The 22380-nt window shown below is 35.8% G+C and overlaps 1 protein-coding gene across 3 annotated transcripts in view; it reads left to right on the forward strand.

Moving 5' to 3' along the window:
• Positions 1-22380, forward strand: part of HERC2 (HECT and RLD domain containing E3 ubiquitin protein ligase 2) — a 102838-nt gene that overhangs the window by 31290 nt on the left and 49168 nt on the right. For all 3 annotated transcript variants that reach the window (XM_042809470.1, XM_042809472.1, XM_042809471.1), the window contains exons 12-43: positions 1053-1210; positions 1633-1746; positions 2850-3101; positions 3880-4073; positions 4601-4801; positions 5514-5742; positions 5813-5937; positions 7026-7204; positions 7911-8095; positions 8207-8362; positions 8682-8867; positions 9541-9711; positions 9818-9921; positions 10031-10181; positions 10782-10996; positions 11527-11659; positions 11768-11895; positions 12019-12214; positions 12773-12909; positions 13576-13749; positions 13827-13963; positions 14057-14208; positions 14621-14812; positions 15417-15604; positions 16077-16269; positions 16945-17127; positions 18264-18448; positions 18839-18986; positions 19079-19275; positions 19522-19752; positions 20342-20477; positions 21019-21162. In XM_042809470.1, coding sequence (XP_042665404.1) covers positions 1053-1210; positions 1633-1746; positions 2850-3101; positions 3880-4073; positions 4601-4801; positions 5514-5742; positions 5813-5937; positions 7026-7204; positions 7911-8095; positions 8207-8362; positions 8682-8867; positions 9541-9711; positions 9818-9921; positions 10031-10181; positions 10782-10996; positions 11527-11659; positions 11768-11895; positions 12019-12214; positions 12773-12909; positions 13576-13749; positions 13827-13963; positions 14057-14208; positions 14621-14812; positions 15417-15604; positions 16077-16269; positions 16945-17127; positions 18264-18448; positions 18839-18986; positions 19079-19275; positions 19522-19752; positions 20342-20477; positions 21019-21162 — 5474 coding nt within the window. The remainder of the gene's footprint in view (positions 1-1052; positions 1211-1632; positions 1747-2849; positions 3102-3879; positions 4074-4600; positions 4802-5513; positions 5743-5812; positions 5938-7025; positions 7205-7910; positions 8096-8206; positions 8363-8681; positions 8868-9540; positions 9712-9817; positions 9922-10030; positions 10182-10781; positions 10997-11526; positions 11660-11767; positions 11896-12018; positions 12215-12772; positions 12910-13575; positions 13750-13826; positions 13964-14056; positions 14209-14620; positions 14813-15416; positions 15605-16076; positions 16270-16944; positions 17128-18263; positions 18449-18838; positions 18987-19078; positions 19276-19521; positions 19753-20341; positions 20478-21018; positions 21163-22380) is intronic.

Genomic DNA, 22380 nt, shown 5'->3' on the forward strand with positions numbered 1-22380 from the left:
CATGTTTCAGATGCTCTTCCAGTTGTATAGTTGTGACCATTTCAGCAAGCAAATTAGTTCTGGCATAGTAACTGACTGTTCCTATGTACATAAGGCGTTACATGTTTTGTCATGATTGCAATTTGTTTATCAAGAATTGCTTGCCATAATGACAAAACATGTAACACCTTATGTACATTTTTCAGACAGTCCCATTAGATAAGAAGATTGAGACTCATGGCCTCAAAGACTTTGTTACTATACAAAACAAAACAAGGTAAAATATAACTGCTAGTCCAATTGTTTTAATAATTTGGTTTGGTAGTTCACTAAATATTTCAGATTTCTGTTAAACATTTCACTTGCAGATATGGTATTAAACTAATTCTTTCTGCATATTTTCTATTTCTAATATTCTTAGTTCTGTGTTTGTCCTACTTTCTGAAGTACTTGTAGGTAGAGGGTGTAGTAGTGAATATACTATTATGAGGCCTTTTATTCATGGTTTTATAAATCTACAGTGCATTTTTCTCTGGGAACATTGCTTCAGGTGTCATTGTACGATCATCTTTACAAATGCAGTCATGTTACATCATTCCTCTTCTGTCCCCCCCATGTTGAACAATAACATTGATGTCCTCCTCTTGTGCAGGAGCTGTCTTTGTAAAGGAGTGTTCTGTAAGAGTGCAAGATATATTTTAGTGGTTGTATCCTCCTTCAGAATTGAATGTCCTGTAAAGTATTGAATTACTACACTAGGATTAGAACTGTCATAAAATTATTTTTTCAGAAATAGCATTTAAAGGTGGTAATTTTTATATTAGGCTAAATTATTTTTGAATAACACTTCAGTAATGTAATTAGAAATACAAATCTTAGTTGTTGGACATCCCTTAAGTGGTTTGTATGCTGTTAAACAATCTGAACTTTATTTTTGGCTTATAACTCTATTTTGGTGCTGCTGCTAAGATTTGTAGGTAGAATTGCATCAGTTATTTTCTAATAAATATGGCCCACCTTTATCTACTCATCAGATTACTGCTTGTGAAATATGTTTCCTTCTCTTTCAATAGCCCTCTGGAGGAACCAAAATTGATATCTGCTTTGTCTGGAAAGCAAGCTGGGAAACATGTTGTTCATATAGCCTGTGGAAGCACTTACAGTGCAGCCATTACTGCTGAAGGAGAGCTGTATACATGGGGACGAGGGAACTATGGCAGGCTTGGTCATGGTATGTTAAAATCAGTTGTTTGTCAAGTAATTGTTAGTGCTTCTTTCAAATATTCTTTTATCCAATCTACCTGTGACTGATTTGAGAAGCCTGAATGGTTTCTTACATTGTGAGAAGGATTGTATCAAAACGGCTAAAGCTCTGAATTCTGGATGGGGAAGAAAAATCTGCGTTGTATTGTCTGTTCCCTTCCTTGTGAAGCAAAAGCTATCTTGTAAGTTAAATCTGTATTGGAGATCTAAGAAACCATATAGGAGCTCAGTCATGATACTCAAATCTAAAAACAAATAACTCCCCCTCTTCCCCCCCTTTCCTCATCCTCTCAAGCAGCAAAGCATTCAAAACCAACCAAATAGAAGCAAACAAAAGAGCTCATCAAGCCATATTGGTTTTATTAATCAGAGAGCTGTTTTGTTTTGAAGGTTCCAGTGAAGACCAGACCATCCCAATGCTGGTCACAGGGCTGAAAGGTCTCAAAGTTATTGATGTATCATGTGGAAGCGGAGATGCTCAGACTCTTGCAGTTACTGAAAATGGTTAGTAGCAAAATGAAACACTTAAGCTTAACTTTTTCTTTTATTGTAAATATGCTTTATTTCATTCTAAGCAGATAGTGTGTTTATTTATAGTGGCTTAAATTCTTAAAAATTTAAAGCTGAAATTCTTTTTGGGGAGATACATATATGTACATTTATCTGTTTTACATATATTCTGTGCAAATTTATATGAACATGTATATATTCAGTATATTCATTTAGAATATGAAAATTTTTGTTTAAATTTGTTTTGTATACTTTCCAGATAGCTATGTAAATATATAATAGACAAACAAAATATTAGTATATATACATCTACATTTTATGCATTGTCTAATTAACTAACTCATGTTGTCACAATGGCAAGATTTTTTTGATTGTGTTGTCTACATTAACCCATGGGAAAGGCCAAAGGGAGATTCTGTTGGAATGGAACTTCCCAGCATCTCAGAACTATACGCTGAGTTTGAGACAGATTCAGAATCTGAATTTCACTATGTGAGGTTATGCACCCAAGTCATTCTTTAGTCATTGCTTATCTTACAGTATCTTACAGGCTAACTTATATAAGGAATGAATACAATCCGGAGTGTAAAACAAAGCTTTCTTTTCAGAAATTGCCTAATCAAGGCTTGGATTCAGTAGTGCATTTCAAAAGATGATAATAATAGACAATGGCACTTTTCATTTCATTTTGTGAAATTGATTGAATGACAAGAACTGAAAATTAAGAGCTTTTGCAGACAATTTTTTTTCCTTCACTGTGGAAAAAAATATTTTGCAAGTTCTTATTAACTGTAGTGATATGATTTGCAACAAATTGTCTACTGCATATGCTTTTCAGAAGGTCTTTTTTGCATATTGATGAACTGTGAGTTACCCTTTTTTGCCTAGTTTTGTCAACATGAGAACTTCTCAGATCAGGAGGCACTGTTCAGATCTTTCTCATCCTTCTTATTTTCATGAACCACTCCTGAAGTATAATTTGAAAATTGTGCTAATTAGAGAATCTCAGTTTTGAAGAACTTGTTTGTCAGAGCAGATAATTCTTTAAAGTGAAAAAGCAGTGCAATATTTCTGATTTTCTTTCTCTTGTTTTAAAGGCCAGGTGTGGTCTTGGGGTGATGGTGATTATGGAAAACTAGGAAGAGGAGGCAGTGACGGCTGCAAGACTCCCAAGTTGATAGAAAAGCTCCAAGACCTGGACATTGTCAAAGTACGCTGTGGAAGTCAGTTTTCTATTGCTTTAACCAAAGATGGCCAGGTTTACACCTGGGGAAAAGGTGACAATCAGAGACTTGGGCATGGAACAGAAGAGCATGTTCGATATCCCAAACTACTGGAAGGCTTGAAAGGTAATTATCAAAGGTGGAAAGTATTTTGTCGTTGATGGAACCTTTAACTGGACATTAATGATCTAAAAGATAAGAATGACAGTACCATATACTCTGCTGTCATACTTCGTGCTGGTGGCATTGAAAAAGGTAATCTTTTCTGCCTTTCATACCTTTGATTTCAACAGGCTCAGAGCCACTGTGTTAGGACAATTTTAAATGCTGCTTGTCTTTATGTTGTACTTGTCCTAATGCTTTTCTTTTGTTAGATTCACAGAAAAATTCTTGAATAAGGTGTATTTTTTGTACTGTTACGCAAGTATTTTTCACTGGTTTGTTACAGGGAGAGTTATTTCTTGAATCTGATAGAAACGTGTAGTTCTATAGGAGAGGATGTGAAAGAAACCTCTTTAACTGCACTATCTTTCCTAAAACTTGTTCATATTCAGTGTGTGGTCTTATCGAAACTAATGAGTACAATTCAACTTCACAGTCTCAGTGTATAGGTGGGTAGATCTTCCAAAAAACATTTCCTAGTAGTATCCTAGTAGAAGGGGTACAAAATAAAGGCAGTTTGTTTTGAACTTATGGACTTTCACACTTTGGTTGTTTCTTAAGAAACTTGAAGTATTTCCTTGATTTTTCTTTTGCTGTAATTTTCCAGTATGCTACTATTACCATCCGTAATGTGCTGACATGGAAGTACAGCTGTAATTAGCACAATTCGCCTTACCTCTGATATTTTTCTGTTAATGATTGTAATCTAAGTTATGTTTTCAATATTTGACTTATTTTTCAGGAAAAAAAGTGATAGATGTGGCAGCTGGATCTACGCATTGTTTAGCACTGACTGAAGATAGTGAAGTGCATAGCTGGGGGAGCAATGATCAGTGTCAACACTTTGACACTTTACGGATCACTAAACCGGAGCCTGCGGCTCTCCCAGGGTTAGACACAAAGCATATTGTTGGAATCGCTTGTGGGCCTGCTCAGGTAAGTTTTTTTTTTTTTTTTATTTGTTAGTTGTGATTTGTCTTTGTCTTTCTCTGGGATTAGTTTTGTATGCTAATCCCAATCTCTCTTTCGGTGCTTGCATGACTTCTCTTATTTTTTATTCTGAACAGATGAAAGCTTGGTAAAAAACAAACCGTATGCAATTGCTCTGCCAAAAATAGATGACTAGCTTCCCCTCTGGATATTCTGAGAAATACTGATATTCTTCCACTCCATCCCAATACAGCAGTTGAAAACCTGCGTAGCTGAATGCTTACTCCAGCAAAGATAGTGAGATATTTGGATTGCCATAGCAGCACTTTGGAAAATGTGATAATAATGGGATTAGTAAGGTTTTGTGTATATGTAGAGATGCAAGCAAAGGTTTCTCCTCATCAGACATGCTAATGTAATTTCTTCGTCTTCTTACTGTTACTGTTCAAAAGCAGGAGTGTGAAACTATCATCTATTTTGTTCTTATTTTTGAGAAATAGCAGTTGAATTTTGCATTTCTTTTCAATTTGTAGAGTTTTGCTTGGTCATCATGTTCAGAATGGTCAATAGGCTTGCGGGTTCCTTTTGTGGTGGATGTTTGCCCCATGACGTTTGAGCAGTTAGATCTTTTACTGAGACAAGTGACAGAGGGAATGGATGGCTCTTCTGACTGGCCTCCTCCTCAGGAAAAGGAATGTATGGCTGTGGCAACATTAAACCTTCTAAGGCTTCAGGTACCTTCAGTTTCTTATATATTCCGCATTCAGTGAAATAAATATTACAGGAAATTTGATGGACAAATATAGCAGATTTAATGTGCTTTAAAATGTTTTTATTGATTAGAAAATGAAATAAATACAATATCACTTTCTATTCTCTGAAATTTTGCAGCTGATGGTTGTTTTAAATGTGTCTTTTCTTTACAGATGAGAAATATCTCTATCACCTCCATTTCCCCAGAAAGCTTTTCTTCTTTTCACAGCATCTGGATCTTATTAAATACAAACTATAAATATAAAATATAAATGGCTTAGGCTTTTTATGCTCTTTGGGATTTTGAGCAATTCTGATATTTTTAAATAGCATTTCCACAAGTTTGTGTCCTCTTTAGAAGACACCTATACTTGCTGAAGATGTGCTACTTTTTCTAGTGTAATGTAGCAATGGAGAAGATGCTTACATTACTCTTCAGGTTATTAGGGTTCAGAATTCTAGGGGTATAGTTCGTAGTCTCTGGGTACTCATTCAAATTTAGTACAAGTTTATGCAAGCTAGCATTTCCCCATTAATTTTCACAGATTTGCATATGAGATGTATTATATCTAGGTCAGTGAGCTTACTCACTTGCTCTAGGACTGACTTGTTTTTTCAGTTCCGTGTCTCTTTGTTGTTAAAATTTGCCCTTATTTTTCTTTCTTGTTTCTCTTTCTTTGTTGTTTTTTTTAGCTTCATGCTGCCATTAGTCACCAGGTGGATCCAGAATGTCTTGGCTTGGGTTTGGGCGGTATACTGCTCAATAGCCTTAAACAGACAGTGGTAACACTTGCAAGCAACGCTGGTGTTCTTAACACTGTGCAATCCGCCGCTCAAGCAGTGCTGCAGAGTGGATGGTCTGTGTTACTGCCAACAGCAGAAGAGCGAGCTCGGGCTCTCTCGGCGCTCTTACCCAGTGCAGGTTGGTCTTGAGATGAAAAGCTCTTTGGTGCTCTCCTTTCTTGGTCATTAATAGTTTCTTCTGTTCTTAGTTTCAGGGAATGAAATGAATGTAAGTCCAGGCCGTAGATTTATGATCGACCTCTTGGTGGGCAGCTTGATGGCTGATGGAGGCTTAGAGTCTGCGCTAAATGCTGCCATTACTGCAGAAATTCAGGTATGCTTCAACAGCTTGACAGTTATGTATAAATAGAGTAAGAAGATATATCGAGCGGAATTATCCTCTCTTGACCTGAAACTTGAAATGTGAGCCAGTGTTTGTGTGAAGGTATGAATCATGTTCTCCTTTTTAGAAGAGTGTTTCTTATTGTTGCCTAGAGTGATGATTTTAGCAACTGTAACAAATATTTTCATAAAGATTTGTGAAAGAGGCATAATTTCACCAAGTCCTTTTTACAGACTGCTGTAAATTGCTTTTTATTTATGTATGGATATGAAAGTAGGCTAATATATCCTAACGTATGTCCTTTTTCTGTTCCTCTCCACTGTTGGTAAATGAGGGGGGTTTTGGTACAGATGAAATGTGTGCATTAAGTTTTGCTTTATGCATTAGTTTTAGTAATTAGTACCAGCATTAGTGTTTTTGTGTGTTTTTTTTTTTTTTATTTAATATTTAAAGACATGCAAGACCTTTTAATTCTTAACCACGTCTACTAGGACATGTGTACATTATAGTGTAAATCAGAGGTGCTTGAATTAGCTCTAGATATAAGCTGTAAGTGATCTAGGTGGTAGGTGGTAGCATACAACACTGTACAGGGTAATTTTGATTCATTGAAACTTGGATAAATTAGTCTCCACAGAGTTCTGTATGTCTGTATTTCAGTAGCAGATCTAATCCAGGTTCTGCAGTGGACTGGATTTGTTATGTTTATAAATAGAGAGTAAACATGCCTTCATTTTTAAACTGTGCAGCAGGTGCTGTCATGTCAAAACATTCACGGAATAGAAATAAATTGTTAACTTGGTTTGGTGTAAGCAGAATTCTGAATTTGTCTAGCCTTGTTTCCTCCTCTGCTTTTTCTTTTTGTTACAATTGTTCAAAACAAACAAACAAGAAACCCCATCCTGCATCATCCATATGGAAAACAATGTACACGTTTGTCTGGTAGGAATTGTTTCGTTTCTGGCATAGGGTGGAAGTAATTTTATCTTATTTTCATGAGTACTTACTTTAGTGAAATGTTTTGTAATACAGTTGCTTTTTTTTTTTTTTTTTTTTTTTTGCTTGTTTTACATTTTTAGGATATAGAAGCAAAAAAGGAGGCACAAAAAGAAAAAGAAATTGATGAGCAAGAAGCAAATGCGTCTACGCTTCATAGGAGTAGAACTCCACTGGACAAAGACCTTATTAATACTGGAATCTATGAATCTGCAGGAAAGCAAAGTTTACCATTAGTTCAGTTAATTCAGCAGTTACTAAGGTAATTTCTTCAAATTTATTTTATTTTTGAGCAGAAGATCTGTTTAGAGAGACATTTTATAAGGTAGGCAATTTAAGGATGACTGGTGCGCAAACGAATGCAGTCTTCTGCTAGAATTTTATCTCCACAGAATTCAAGGTATTGAACATCCTCCTAGCTTGTATGTACCTGTGCCATTCTATGCAGGAGAGAAGTACAGTACTACAATTAATTACCCAATTTTTACAAAGACAGGCCACTTTGCTCTTAAAAGAGTAGGAAGATCTGCATGGATGTATTTAGAACTGAACATTTTGAATTAAGGAATCCATCTGGGGCTTTAGATGAGGAAGAAATCAGATTTCTAAATTCTTGACAGTGAGAAAGAATTGTTGAATGTGTGACCTTTAAGATGTGAGTATTTAACATATAGTAGAGTACTTCTTCATTAAGTGTGATGGTAGCCATGTAATTTAATCAGTGCTGAGACTCTTCTGAACTAGATTATGTCAGAGCAGACGTTTTTTAAATCCATTCACAAAAAAAACCTTGAGTTTTCGGGTACTTTAGTGCAAACAAAGGGGCACCATCCTACCAAAACAAAAAAATAATTGTGTAAGTTTCTTGTATGTTGGTGAGAAATTCCTGCGAAAGCTTAACCTAGATTTCTAGGGCCTGTCTTTGTTATCAACTCTTAACTACTTTACAACACTTGTGTACCAACCAGGAACATTGCATCACAGACGATAGCCAAACTGAAAGATGTTGCTCGTCGCATTTCTTCCTGCATGGACCATGAACATTTTAGCAAAGAGAGATCTGCTTCTCTGGACCTGTTGCTCCGTTTTCAGCGTCTCCTTGTTAGTAAACTTTATCCAGGAGATTGTGTTGGGCAGGTCCCTAATGCATACAGTAAGTTGCCTTCAAAGAGGGATTGCCATTTCAGAAGAGTGTGACAGTTTTTGAAGTCTTTCTTAAACATAACTGTGATGGTTTTCTGTGCTTTTCCTGCTTTTTATACAGGTCCTGACCAATTAGGTGTTGGCTCTTTATTGAAGAAATACACTGCTCTTTTGTGCACACACATCAGTGATATACTTCCTGTGGCAACCAGCATTGCTTCTACCAGTCACAGGCATTTTGCAGAAGTATCTTATGTTGTGGATGGAGATTTAACAGGTAGGTTGTTATTAGCTATTCCCACCTCCCTCTGATAAGATAATAACATTATGTTGTAAATGTTCTTGAATGTGTTAAATGTGTTAAAAATAAATAAAAATAAAAAAAGGAGTCTAATTAATATTTAGATTGGTAAGAGAGAACAAATTTAAAGGGGGGGGGTGAGAAAAGACTGTTGTACTGTTGTACATAGAAAACTAAAAATAAAACTAAAACATAATAGAAAGTAGAGTGTGTTGCCTGGTGATTTACTTTCATGATGCTACAAATCCAAGTCTTCGAATATATCTGAATACTGGCTGTGTTTTCCATGCTTTAGGCATCCTTCTTCCAGAATTGGTAGTATCTATAGTGCTACTCCTCAGCAAAAATGCTGGATTAATGCAGGAAGCTGGTGCAATCCCTCTGTTGGCTGGTTTGCTAGAACATCTAGACAGATTTAACCATTTAGCCCCTGGGAAGGAAAGAGATGACAATGAGGATTTAGCATGGCCAGGAATAATGGGTATGTACAAATACTATCTGGACTATTGATTTCTGTTTTCATTAAGTAGCTATGTAAATTGGTTTCTATTCACAAACATCTCTTGGGAAGGGAATTTTGCTTTACGGCACAGATTTCCATTAACCAATTAATTAGGCAGTATTTCTGCCAGTAAACTCTTAACATATATTTTAGGCATAGGGTTAAGCAGGTTAAATTCAGCTTTTCAGAAAAGTAGTTCACAGCATTTAGCATTTTGCGTAATTTACAACATCCCATTTCATTTTTGTATTTAAAAAATGTGGATTTAGACTTAAACTAAATGCATATACCACATCTTGCAGGCAAGCATGTACTAAACTGAAGTAATTCTCAGGAGAATCAAGTAGAGCAGCAGTTTGCCAGAACAGTGGTTGTACTGCTCTGCCTCCAAACAAAAAAACAGTTGTGTAGCTGTGCAATGCCTGATCTATCTCAGTGTGACATTGATTATTACTACATAAAATAGAGCATAGGCACAATTTAATCGCAAACTGCACGTACAGGAGTATGTTAATAGTTATTTGGACTTTTGAGCATGTCAAAAGACAGGCAACCTTTGAATAGAAGAGTTTAGGATTAAATGACTATTAAAAAGATCTCCAGTAAAGCTTTTCTGTAGATAAATTCTCTGTTCTGTTTTATATACTCATAGGTTCATTTTTTACTGGCCAGAGTTGCAGAAATAATGAGGAGGTAACACTTATACGTAAAGCTGATCTGGAGAACCACAACAAAGATGGAGGATTTTGGACTGTGATTGATGGGAAAGTATATGACATAAAGGACTTTCAAACTCAGTCTTTAACTGGCAATAGTATCCTTGGTGAGAATCAGCATCTGAATTCAAGGCACAAATAACTTCTGTTTCAAAGTTAGTTGATGTAGACAGGCTATACTATACTATACTCACTGCTTCATTCTCTCATTAGCTCAATTTGCAGGTGAGGACCCAGTTGTTGCTTTGGAAGCTGCCTTGCAGTTTGAGGACACACGAGAATCAATGCACGCCTTCTGTGTTGGCCAGTATATGGAGGTAAAAATGTTACAATAGATGCACAGTTCCTAAAGTAAAGTATTACTTTGCTTTCAGTATCCTTGTTGGAACTCCGTACTAGCTTTCAACTCATCCTTCTTTTAACCAGCCTGACCAGGAAGTGATTTCAACACCAGATCTCAGTACTTTATCATCACCTTTAATAGACACAGAAAGAAATTTGGGTCTTCTCCTTGGACTACATGCGTCTTACTTAGCAATGAGTACACCACTTTCTCCTCTGGAAGTTGAATGTGCAAGTAAGCAAAACTTGATATTGATTTGTCAAAGCATGCAAAAAAAAAAAAAAAAAAAGCTAAATTAACAGATTGTCTTGAGTTCTTCAGAGAATAGCAAAATTGAAGTTCTTTATTCTAAGCATTAATTACTGCTATGCTCATCAAGGTCCAAGTATTTAGCAAGATTTAGATAAGAATTGCATGATAATTTTGAACAGTTAAGCATAAAATGTTTAGTAATATGCAAAAGACAGAATGTTGAGAGAGAAAGCTGTATAACTGCTATCTCTGCAGTAAAGCTCACTCAGTATAGACTGCCTGAAGCATCTGCTGTTGGATTATATCATGTTGAATACCTTAATTTTAGTAACTAGGATGTATACTTTTATATTAATCACAGAAAAATAGTTAAGGCCATATTATCTTTAAACAGGTGATGGCAGCTTTGCTACTTCATTGTTTCCTAGTTATAGAATCCTATTTTAGTCTGAAAAAGCTTCAGCAAATAGAAGATGTGCTAAACCTTCTGTACTGAGCTGTGTGCTTTCATTTCCAGGATTTGTTGAGTCTTGATAGTTAAGCTTTCCTTAGAATTTACATTTGCATTTTTTTAAATTTTAGAATGGTTGAAGTCATCTATATTTTCTGGAGGCTTGCAGACTAGTCAGATTCATTACAGTTACAATGAGGAAAAGGATGAAGACCACTGCAGTTCACCTGGGAACACAACCCCAAACAAATCAAAACTGTATTCACATCGATTAACTCTGAGCGACCATTCACAACCCTTTCTCCAAGCTATTGCAGATAATAATATTCAGGATCACACTGTGAAGGTAAGCTCTTGATTATAAAGTGGTGCTGAAGGCTGACAGCAGTGTCATGAAGCATTCTTGTTGATGAAAATTCTCTGAAAGTAATAGCAGACAGTAGTTGTCACTTCAGAATTACTCTTCTGTGAAAGGAATGATCAAGTACAAGTAATGAGTAAGATTTGCTTTAGTCTGCTCAATATTCTAGCAGCACCACTTTTTTTCTTCTGACTTTTTTGGAGTGGAAGAACTGAAAATCATAGATGTATTCTTATGGGGAAAAAAGTAATACCTTACTTGGGATGTCAGGCTTTGGTATTATCAACAGATAACGCTCATCTCTTTTTGAACTAAGATGTGTTTCTGTTAGTATGTGAATGCATTTTGGATGTTAAGTGTATGTATAGCTTAGTTACTGTGCAAATTGTGATATCTGTGACTTTGATGTGTTAGTTCAGGCTGTAGAAGTTATTTGAGTGCTGGCTGCTGTATTTTGGACCCTTTTGTTATGCTTAAAACCAAAGTTAAACAGTGTCTTTTGTGTGTTTTTGTAGGACTTCTTATGTCAAATAGAGAGATACTGTAAACAGTGTCACTTAACAACACCAATCACTTTCCCTCCTGAGCATCCTGTGGAGGAAGTAGGACGTTTGTTACTGTGTTGCCTTTTGAAACATGAAGATTTAGGTAGGTAGACTTGTGTCAAAGTTGTTCCAGACAACAGTTTGGACAAGTTTAAATTCTATTATTCATGATTTTGGAAATGCATATTCAAAAATTGTGTTTTCCATTAAGGTCATGTGGCATTGTCTCTTGTTCATCCTGGTACTCTTGGAGTTGACCAGGTGAAACACAAAACCTTACCAAAATCTGTAGTGGATGTGTGTCGTGTTGTCTACCAAGCAAAATGCTCACTGATTAAGGTAAGCCACTCACCTACTGAAGTTTAGGTTATTTTTCATTAAGTGGTTTTATTTAAAGTAACTTGCACTTTTCAAAAATTGTATATTAAAAAGTCATTGAATCTTCCAATGGTTTCTTTACAGACCCATCAAGAACAAGGGCGTTCTTACAAGGAAGTTTGTGCGCCTGTCATTGAACGTTTAAGATTCTTATTCAATGAGCTGCGTCCTGCAGTGTGCAATGATCTCTCCATAATGTCTAAGTTTAAACTTCTGAGTTCTTTGCCCAGGTGGCGGAGAGTAGTTCAGAAAATAATTAGAGAAAAGAGGAAAAAAAGAGGTAAGGCAATGTTAATACTGCATTTTCTTTGAAAAGGTAAAAATGAAGCTCCTTTCAAAGTTTGCTGTACTTTTTGAGATTTGCTTTCTGCTGTGTTTTTATATTGTCAGAATCAATGGCTACATGTCAGTTCTTAGAGGAAAATCAGGCAGGGGGGAGAAAGTTTAAGTGAGGCATGCTTCTTGCATTCCAGCATGTTAAAAGTGATCCATCGCTATCAGTTCTGAATTGGCTTTAGTACAGTTCAACTAGAAGTGGTATCTTATTTAATGCTTGTGTTGTATTAAAGCAATGTGGTTGGAGAGCTGTACAACTGGAAGTCAATGTGAAGAAAAAACACTGAAGTGCTTTCAAATTGGTCTTTATAGATATGTTTACTGCAGTTATTTTCAGATCTCATTTTGCAGTAGCTAGAACTAGGATTCACCTAGAGTACTGCTTCAGTTTATCACGGGCGGATCTTATACATTCTGCATTCTCAGTTGATCACGTAAACCTGAAAATGTGATACTGCAAATACTGTCAGATTGCAAAAAGGAGTAATTTTTTTATCGTTAGTGCCAAAAAAATCAGAATCTGCTGATGTGGAAGAATCCAAAATTGGAAATGAAGAGAGTGACTTAGAAGAATCCTGTGTTGTTCCTCACAGTCCTGTACCTATTGATAAAAGGCCCATGCCAATCAAATCACCCAAGGTAGGATATCAGATTTTAGATCAATGTTAGAAATGAGAATAGCAAGATAAAAAAAAAAAAAATAGCTGAAGTGGTGATTGCTATAAATTGACATTTAATATTTCGATAATGATGTTTGGGATATATAACTAAGTATGGTGTGTTGTTTGAGTAAAACTTGGTTCCAGTTCTTAACAATAAGCTTGGGTACTGAAGGTATTTAGAATATGTGAATCAAATATGTTCAGAAGTGTTCAAATAAAGCTTCATGTCAGTATTTCCCAGGGATGTAGTGGAGTCATCATCCCTGGAGGTGTTTGAGAAAAGGGTAGAGGTACTACTTGGCATGGTTGAGTGGGTGATATTGGAGGTAGGTGGGTGGTTGCACTAGATCGTCTTAGAGGTCTTTTCCAACCTTGGCGATGCTATAAAACTGCTATGATAAAAGCAGTGACGAGTTGTTTTCTCTTTTTTCCTCAAATAGTAATGAATTTGAAATTTTATGTAGCCTTTTTAAAGTAAATAGATAATGAGTTAGTAATAATTTTAGTTGTTTTTTTTTTTTAATGGCTTTGAAAAATTTCTTTTTATCCTCCTAGTATTTCAAGTTTAGACATGATTTAATGTGAAATAACTTGTTTACAGTAATTTAAATATTGTTTAATGTGTTACCTTCATATTTTACAGGATAAGTGGCAGCCACTTTTGAGTACAGTTACAGGTGTCCACAAGTACAAATGGCTGAAACAAAACGTCCAGGGCTTGTATCCACAGTCTGCACTCCTTAACACAATTGTTGAATTTGCGCTTAAAGAAGAGCCAGTAGATGTAGAAAAAATGAGAAAATGTTTATTAAAACAGGTAAAGTGGATGAAAATGGGCTTTAATGTATCAGCAATTTATAGAAGTACAATATTTTTTCTTTTTCCCTTTTGCAGCTGGAAAGAGCAGAAGTTCGTCTAGAGGGAATAGATACTATTCTCAAATTGGCAGCAAAGAATTTTTTGCTTCCATCTGTACAATATGCTATGTTCTGTGGATGGCAGAGGCTTATTCCAGAAGGAGCCAATATAGGGTAAAACTTTTTTTCTTTTTTTTTCTTAATTTTGCTTTCACAATTCAGTGAGGGAGAGGAATACTGAACTTCTGTTGTTTTTCTTATGTAAAGGGAACCTCTTACGGACTGCTTGAAGGACGTTGATCTGATACCACCTTTTAACAGAATGCTCCTAGAAGTAACTTTTGGAAAACTGTATGCATGGGCTGTTCAGAATGTCCGGAACATCTTGCTGGACGCCTCTGCAAAATTTAAAGAGCTAGGTGAATCTCTTTGTTGCTGTTGACTGGGGATAAAACTGTTTTAAATTAACATAATTCCATTTTCTGAAGTTGTCAGTAATTTAGAATTTTGAAATTAATTCCCTTGCTTTCTGCTGAGAAATATTATTATGACTTCTGGTTTGCGTGTTGTCTGTCCTTCACCGAACCCCAACTCGCTTTTCCATATTTATGAGAATGTTGCTTGCTTTCTAGCAACAGGTTATTGACTAATCATTAGTGATATTTTACCATTAAAATCTTAATTGTTGAAAAAAAGTTCCATGGCAGTTCAGCTTGCAAGTTCTTAAAGCCAAGTGTGGAATCAAGACATACTTTAAGCCACCAATCAAACAAATTTATCTGTTTTACTCTAGCTTCCAAATGTCAACTGGCTTTATTATTTGTGTATTAGGTGTGCAACCTGTTCCTCTGCAAACAATTACTAATGAGAATCCAGCAGGACCAAGTCTTGGAACTATTCCACAAGCACGTTTCCTGCTGGTCATGCTCAACATGTTGACACTGCAGCATGGTGCTAATACCTTGAGTCTTCTTCTTAACTCTGGTATGCTGGCACTGACACAAACGACGCTGCGGCTGATAGGTATGACAAATTCTGGTTTCTTGGTGTTTGGAAGTAATCATGTTTAAGTAGTGAATCATGTAGATTGGGTAGATAAACATGTAAAGATAGTACTCAAAGCTATTCACCTTTATCTCTGCTACAAAAAATAGATACGTAAGTGGAAATTAACTAGAATTTGGGAGCGATAGTGTAGTTTTTATGGAAACATTTAAAACTGCATACACTCACTTTAATCTGTTCTACCTATTCTCAGTCTGAATATTTAAGCTTCCTTTGTGAGATCAGTTGGCTTATGGTGTTTTTTGACGTGACTCAGGTGCTTCTTTAACTGGTTTTCTTAGACAGTAGGAAATAGTTGTTTCTCTACTTATCTGGATTTTTCATATGAAGTTCTTTCCAAAAAGTTTCTGTCAGACAACCATTTACCTACTGCCTAATAATGTTAACAGTTCATCAGAATTAAGTATTTAGAGCCCCTTGCATTCAAAATCATTATATCCGTTTATTTCTAAAAGTTATTACTACTTTCATATCACAAACCTTATTTGTGGCACAATTGAACTGTGACAAATGTCATTATAAAAATTTGGATTTTTTATTTTTATTTTTTTATTTTTTTTAGGACCTAGTTCTGACAATATTGAAGAAGATATGATTGCATCTTCTCATGGAGCTTCTGCCACAGTCCTAGAAGAATCAAGAAAGGAAACTACACCAGTTCAGCTCCCTGTCTCTGGACCAGAGCTGGCAGCCATGATGAAAATTGGTACCAGAGTGGTGAGAGGGGTAGACTGGAAATGGGGTGATCAGGTACAGCCTCTTTCATACAGATTTGGGTGTGTTAAAATATAAAGTTCATATGTTTTTAAATTTTATGTCCTACTGTTTTTACATTCCAAAGTTTTGGAGCCTTAACACAAGATAGATTATTTGTTTAATTTCATTTTTGGAGATGATTTTTTTTTTTTTTTTTTTTTTTTTTTTCAAATGAGAAAGTTCTGAGTCATGACTTGAAATGAAATAGGACCACATGCTTACTACATAATATCCAATTTGAGCTAAGTGTGTGGCACTTACGTTGTACACTGTAAAATAGATCAAATGATGAATATTGCTGCAGTTCACTGGATAATTTCCTTGGGGATTCTGAAATGTTTTTCTACTATACACCAATTTTTGAAATGTTGTTGAATGTTTACTGTTAGCAGCAAAAAAGTGAAATAGAACTTTGATTATGAAATACTATTGTAAATTTATAACCTGAAGTGTTCTATTCTGTCAGGATGGGCCCCCTCCAGGTTTGGGTCGTGTAATTGGAGAATTGGGTGAAGATGGCTGGATTAGAGTGCAATGGGATACTGGAAGTACAAATTCCTACAGAATGGGAAAGGAGGGAAAGTATGATCTAAAACTAGCTGAGCCACCACCAGCAGCTCAGCCCACAACAGAGGATTCAGACACTGAGGATGATTCTGGTAAGGAAAAACAAACCAAAGAAAAGCAACCCAAAAGCCACTGAAAAACAACCAAACTAAGGTTTTTTTTTTTTTTTTTATTTATTTATTTATTTTTTTTTTTTAATAAATAAATCTGGAGGCACAGTTTCAGTTGAATTCAAAAACTGACATTTTAAAATATGCAAAAAGTTGCTCTTACAGGAGAAAATGTTGCATGTAACAAGAATAATTTAATAGGTGTAGATTTCTGATCAGAATCTTTCATAAAATATCTTTACCATGACAAAAGAGGATGGAGAAGGTTAGTGTCGTGTTTGTTGCATACTCGTGGGGCCAAAGAAAACAAGATTATCCAATAGAAATAGTTTGTTACTGTTACTAGGAGAGGTATATGTTGAAACATTTATTTATGCCATTCTGAAGTGTGGTTTTTACCCAGCCTAACTATACAGTCTATTCAGATTTCTTGCCTGTTCTTCCCATCACGTTCTGAATTTCTTCAAAGTAGTTTATTGCTGGAGCAAACATTTGAATTATTTGCACAAAATATCTGGTTTATAATTTGCCCTTGTAATTGGAAATAATTGGAAAATATTTGTTCTGAGTTTCTCATATCTTATTTTTTCAGAGCATTTTGGGGAATAGCATAACTTGATACTATTGTATTTTTTTGCCTTTTGTGTCTTCCTTCAGAAGGTGAACAAGTTGAAAGGAATCTTCACCCTACATCCATGATGTTGACAAGTACTGTGAACCTCTTGCAGACATTGTGTCTCTCTGCTGGTGTCCATGCTGAAGTCATGCAAAGTGATGCTACTAGGACTTTGTGTGGTCTACTCCGTATGCTTGTGGAAAGTGGTACAATAGATAAATCAGGTATATTATTTAGTCACACTCTGATTCAGCAATGTTTCTGTTTTGTCTATTGCCCAATAAACTTCCTCTGGTGCTAGCTCTTAATCTTTTAAGGCTAAAAAATGTGGTTTTGGATGTTTAATTGTTAGTAGACATGACAAATAAGTTTTCTTAGAACATAAGCAGGAGTAGCAGGAGAAATGTGTGAGATGCTGAGATTACGATGTATGCAGTTTGCTGCGATAATGAGTTTCTTAGCACTATCTCTGTTTTTGAGAGATTATTGTGACTGGATAAACTGTGTATGTTTCCTAGTTCTGTAATTTCAAGTGTAGTGCTGTTTAATTGTTTCCTCTTTTTGAGTAGTTAATGATGAGAACTATTTTAAAGGCATATTTAAAGGCATATTAATTGTTTTTGAAGGCATATTTGCCCCACCTTTAGTACTGTGTTCAGTTTTGGGAACCTCAGTACAGAAAGGACATTGAGGTGCTAAAGCAGGTCCAAAGAATGGCAACAAGGCTTGTGAAGGGAGAATATGCCTACGAGGAGACAGTGAAGGAACTGCCTGTTTAGTCTGGGGAAAAAGAGGCTGAAGGGAGACTTTATTACTCTCTTCCAATATCAGAAAGGTGCTTACAGTGAGAGCAAAGTTGGTCTCTTCTCACTGGTGACAGGTGACAGGTGACAGGACGAGGGGAAATGGCCTCAAGTTGCACCAGGGGAAGTTTAGGTTGGATATCAGGAAACACTTCTGTACAGAAAGGGTTGTGAAGCACTGGAATAGGCTCCCCAGGGAGGTGGGTGAGTCACCATCCCTGGATGTGTTTAAAATCCGTTTGGATGTGGTGCTCAGGGACATGATTTAGCAGAGGGTTGTTGGAGTCAAGGTAGTATGGTGAGGTTGTGGTTGGACTTGATGAACTTTGAGTTTTTTTCCAACCTGAGCTATTCTATGATTCTGTGATTAAGGAAGCTAGTTACAGGCTCTGGAACTTAAGTTAATAGTTATAAGAATGGTTTTATATGTTCTGTGTTATAATTTGTCAAATAAAAAAACACACAAGAAACTGAAGCTGAACTCCAACCCAGTACTATATACAGAATTACGTAGCTGATGGAAAAGTTAACTGTTACATATGTCTATCTATTTTTAGCTTCCTTGCCAAATAAATTGGTTTATAAAGAGCAACACAGGAGCTGGTGCACACTGGGTTTCATTCGAAGTATAGCACTCATGCCTCAGATGTGCAGCACTCTAAGTACATCTCAGTGGATAACATTGCTAATGAAAATTGTTGAGGGGCATGAATCTTTCACTGCTGCTTCACTACAAAGACAGGTAACGTGTGCATTTCAAAATTACTTTGGTTTGTCTTTAAAGATGAAAACAAAATGAAAACAAAACCAACAAGATGTGAAATGTGCCTATGTATTTTAGTGTTATGTCACTTATGTTTTTCCTACTGCGTGTTTTTCTACACTAAATATTGCAGAGGTGTTGGATTCACTTAAAATGTGACAATAAAACATATCTTAGCATATTCCTTAGAAAGCCAAACAGAATTCACAGAGCTACTGATTTGCTATAGCCAGAAAGAAATGAGTGTGATGGAAAATACTACACAGGGAGGTTAACTTGATAAATATTCTTCTTCTACACTTAATGTTTGAGAATTTCCGTGATACTTGATAACTGACTGGAATAATGCTAATTTTGTTCTCATTTTAGATTCTTGCTGTGCATTTATTGAAAGCAGTACTTCCGTCCTGGGATAAAAATGAAAGGTCAAGAGACATGAAATTTCTTGTGGAAAAACTGTTTGGTTTTTTAGGCAGCCTGCTTAGTACTTGTTCTTCAGATATCCCACTACTCAGAGGTAGAGGAGTTTTTCTCCAGTGGCTTATTTTTACGTATGGAAAATGTGTGCCTTAAACTGATAACTGTTGTCTGATTACTTTTTCTTTTCAGAATCTACTCTGAGAAGGAGAAAAGCCAGACCCCAAGCATCTCTAACTGCAACTCATAGTAGTACTTTAGCAGAAGAGATAGTGGCACTGCTGAGGACACTCCATTCGCTAAGCCAGTGGAATGGACTCATAAACAAGTACATCAACTCTCAGCTAACCTCCATCACCCACATCTTTGCAGGAAAACAGTCAGAAGGGGTAGTTTCCACGTTTTAAAATAAGCTCATTTTTATAGCAATGTTTATTTTGAAATGATAAATATTAAATGTAAACAATATAAATGTAAACAATATTAAGCTTAATTTTGAAACCATTTTTTATATTTATAAATGTATGTGTTTGCGTTGTAATTTTTAAATTGAAGTACGTATAATTATCTTTTATTTTAAAGCAGATGGAAGTACATGTTTTCTCCCTACAGTTAATTTTACTGTTCTTTGGTAGGCTGTTTTGGATGACTACTTTCCTGACACTGAGAATCCAGAGGTGGGAGGCCTAATGGCAGTGCTAGCTGTGATTGGTGGCATAGACAGTCGCTTGAGGCTGGGCGGTCAGGTGGTTCATGATGAATTTGGAGAAGGCACGGTGACGCGCATCACTCCCAAAGGGAAAATCACTGTGCAGTTCTACGACATGCGAACATGTAGAGTGTGCCCTCTGAATCAACTGAAACCAGTACGTTTGTTTTCTTTGGGCTTCAATACAGGGAAGGGTGTGTCTTTGTGAAATTAAAGGCGCTGTCATGATGCGGAGAAAATGTTAGTTCTTGGTTGAGTAAATACTTTGACATTCAGGACTTACAGTGCTCTGAATGCTAAACTAAGATCATTTTTTGGGGAGATGAGGAGAAGGGATTCAAGTCCTTGACTTGAGGTAAAATCTCAAATCCCAACAATTTGATACACGGCTCTTGTGTGAGAAAAGCTTGTTTATTTTCTTTATTTGCTAACTAGTGTAAAATCTCTTAGGTGTTTTCACTTGAATCTTAATCTCAAATTGGTTAGTATGGATTTAGTGAATGCACAACCAAAGTAAGTGTATAGTAAACTTCAGGGACTGCAGTTCTTCCTTGCTTTAGCTGTGTTTCCAATACAAGCTTAGGAGTTTGTAAGGAATATAAATCTTCTCCAGTTCTTCCTGGGGAAGAAAAATAATACAGATGTTACTTCTTCCTTTTCCTTAGTCAACAAAAATTTGAACTTGTGAATGATTTTGTAAAATACTTATTCATTTTTTGTTTTTGTCTGGTTCTTCCTGTGCCCAGCTTCCAGTTGTGGCTTTTAATGTAAACAACTTGCCTTTCACTGAACCCATGCTATCCATTTGGGCTCAACTAGTAAATCTGGCTGGAAGTAAAATAGAAAAACACAGAATGAAGTCTCCCCATCAAGGTCTTTCAGGTACAGTTATTTTTGTTGTTGTTGTTTTAAAGGGCTAGATATTCTCTGGGGAAAATACTGGAAACAGCTAGTGTACATAAGAAAAAGGATTTTCTGGAACTTTACCTTGTTTCCTAATCACCGTTGGATAATATGTACTTAGGAGACAATATAGCTGGGGAAGAGTTGTCCTTCATCATGAGTGGGATACTGTTTTTACTTTGAGAAAATGTAAATGTGGCTTAGGGCTGGGCTTGTTCTGTTGAATTCTTATAAATACTGTTGTATGTATATGACAACTACTCATAGATATGAGTATCATATATTAGCTGCATGTTTGTCTGAGGTGTGGAAAAAAAGTGGTGTTTTTATCACAAGTCATAGAATATATACAGACTTGTTATTTAGGTTCAAACTAACATATATTTGATAGCATTTCATAAGCTTTCACAAAGAGTTAAGATGTGAACTGATTTCTTTGCATTGAGGTTGTATGAATACCACCTTAATTCTGTAATAGAAAATATTTATAGTGCTAGTGACTGCTTAATGTTTCTCATAGGTCAAGTGGATTTGGATCTGCTGAGATGCCAGCAATTAAAGCTGTACATTCTGAAAGCAGGCCGAGCTCTGCTCTCTCACCAGGATACATTAAGGCAGATCTTATCTCAGCCAGCTGTTCAGGAGAGTGCATTAAATCCTGGAGGTATTCTAAAATGCAACTTGAGTGTGTCACTGTTTAGAAGTTAGAACATATTACTATGACCCTGGCTAATTGCAGTTAGAGCTTAGAAATTAGGTTTGCCTTCTAAAGATCAAAAATTGAAGGTTAAAATTCAGGAGTGCTTTAACTGTGTTTATTAAAAGCTGCTGCAGAAGAAGCAACATCTGTGTGGTTCTAAGTGATATGACAGCAATTTGATTTATTACTGTAAATGGATTGATACCATTAAATCATTATGATTATAAGAGTCACAGTGATCAGTTTACCACTTAAATTTCTAAGTCCTAATATAAATCGAAGTTTAACTCATAAACAAACATAGTTGTAGAGATTATTTCTGAAGATTAAGAAAATGTTCAGAGGCATCCCTCTCATCACAGAGAGATCACTGCTGCACAGCCTTCTGATTCAGCAAGGACAGCTCAAATTAAGCTTTCTCTGATATTGGACTGTATTCTTGGATTGTGATCATGACCGTGAGCACCCACCTGATGTTCTGTTATTAGTGAGCTGTACGGTGTAGGGAGAGATTACATTGTGGCCTTCATGTTGTATGTTGTATTCATAAGCCTGCATAAGAATTCAGTCTAGTGCAGGAATCGAATGTATTTGTCACAAAAGCACTTCAAATTTTCAGCTTAACTTTTGAAGAATAAATGAGTCAAGTTTTTTGAAACTGAAACATTTGAGTTAGCAGGATTTGTAGGTCTTCTATAATTACAAAGCTTAAAGTATGAGATCTACTATAGCCATTCCTTGGTATTCAGATGTTTCGTGGTTTCCAGTGCAACAAGTATCAAAGTATAGTATGTCTAGCAGAATCTCAGGAGGACTTCAAGGAACTGTAGTTTTAATTTATGTGCATTCTCTAAGTACATTCATTCTACACTTGAAAGTAAAGTAAGTTCTACCAGCTTTCAGTAGTGCTGTTGATACCCTTCTAGCTTATATTTATTTTTTTGGCATTTTTGAAGCATATAATGTAATAATGATAAGCATGTACTATCTCTAATGAATTAATGAATATATGTTGAATGTAGTTATAAATTTCTGATTTTATTTTCAGTCATCAAATTTTAAATCAGCAAGAATAGCCTTTATTTTCTTTTTTTTCATTATTTTCTTTTTTTCATTATTTTCTTTTTTTCATTATTTTCTTTTTTTCATTATTTTCTTTTTTTCATTATTTTCTTTTTTTCA

The sequence above is a fragment of the Centrocercus urophasianus genome, unplaced genomic scaffold, assembly GCF_019232065.1.
Source record: "Centrocercus urophasianus isolate 14NV4802_14NV808 unplaced genomic scaffold, USGS_Curo_1.0 seq_12, whole genome shotgun sequence".
In the NCBI taxonomy this organism is placed as follows: domain Eukaryota; kingdom Metazoa; phylum Chordata; class Aves; order Galliformes; family Phasianidae; genus Centrocercus; species Centrocercus urophasianus.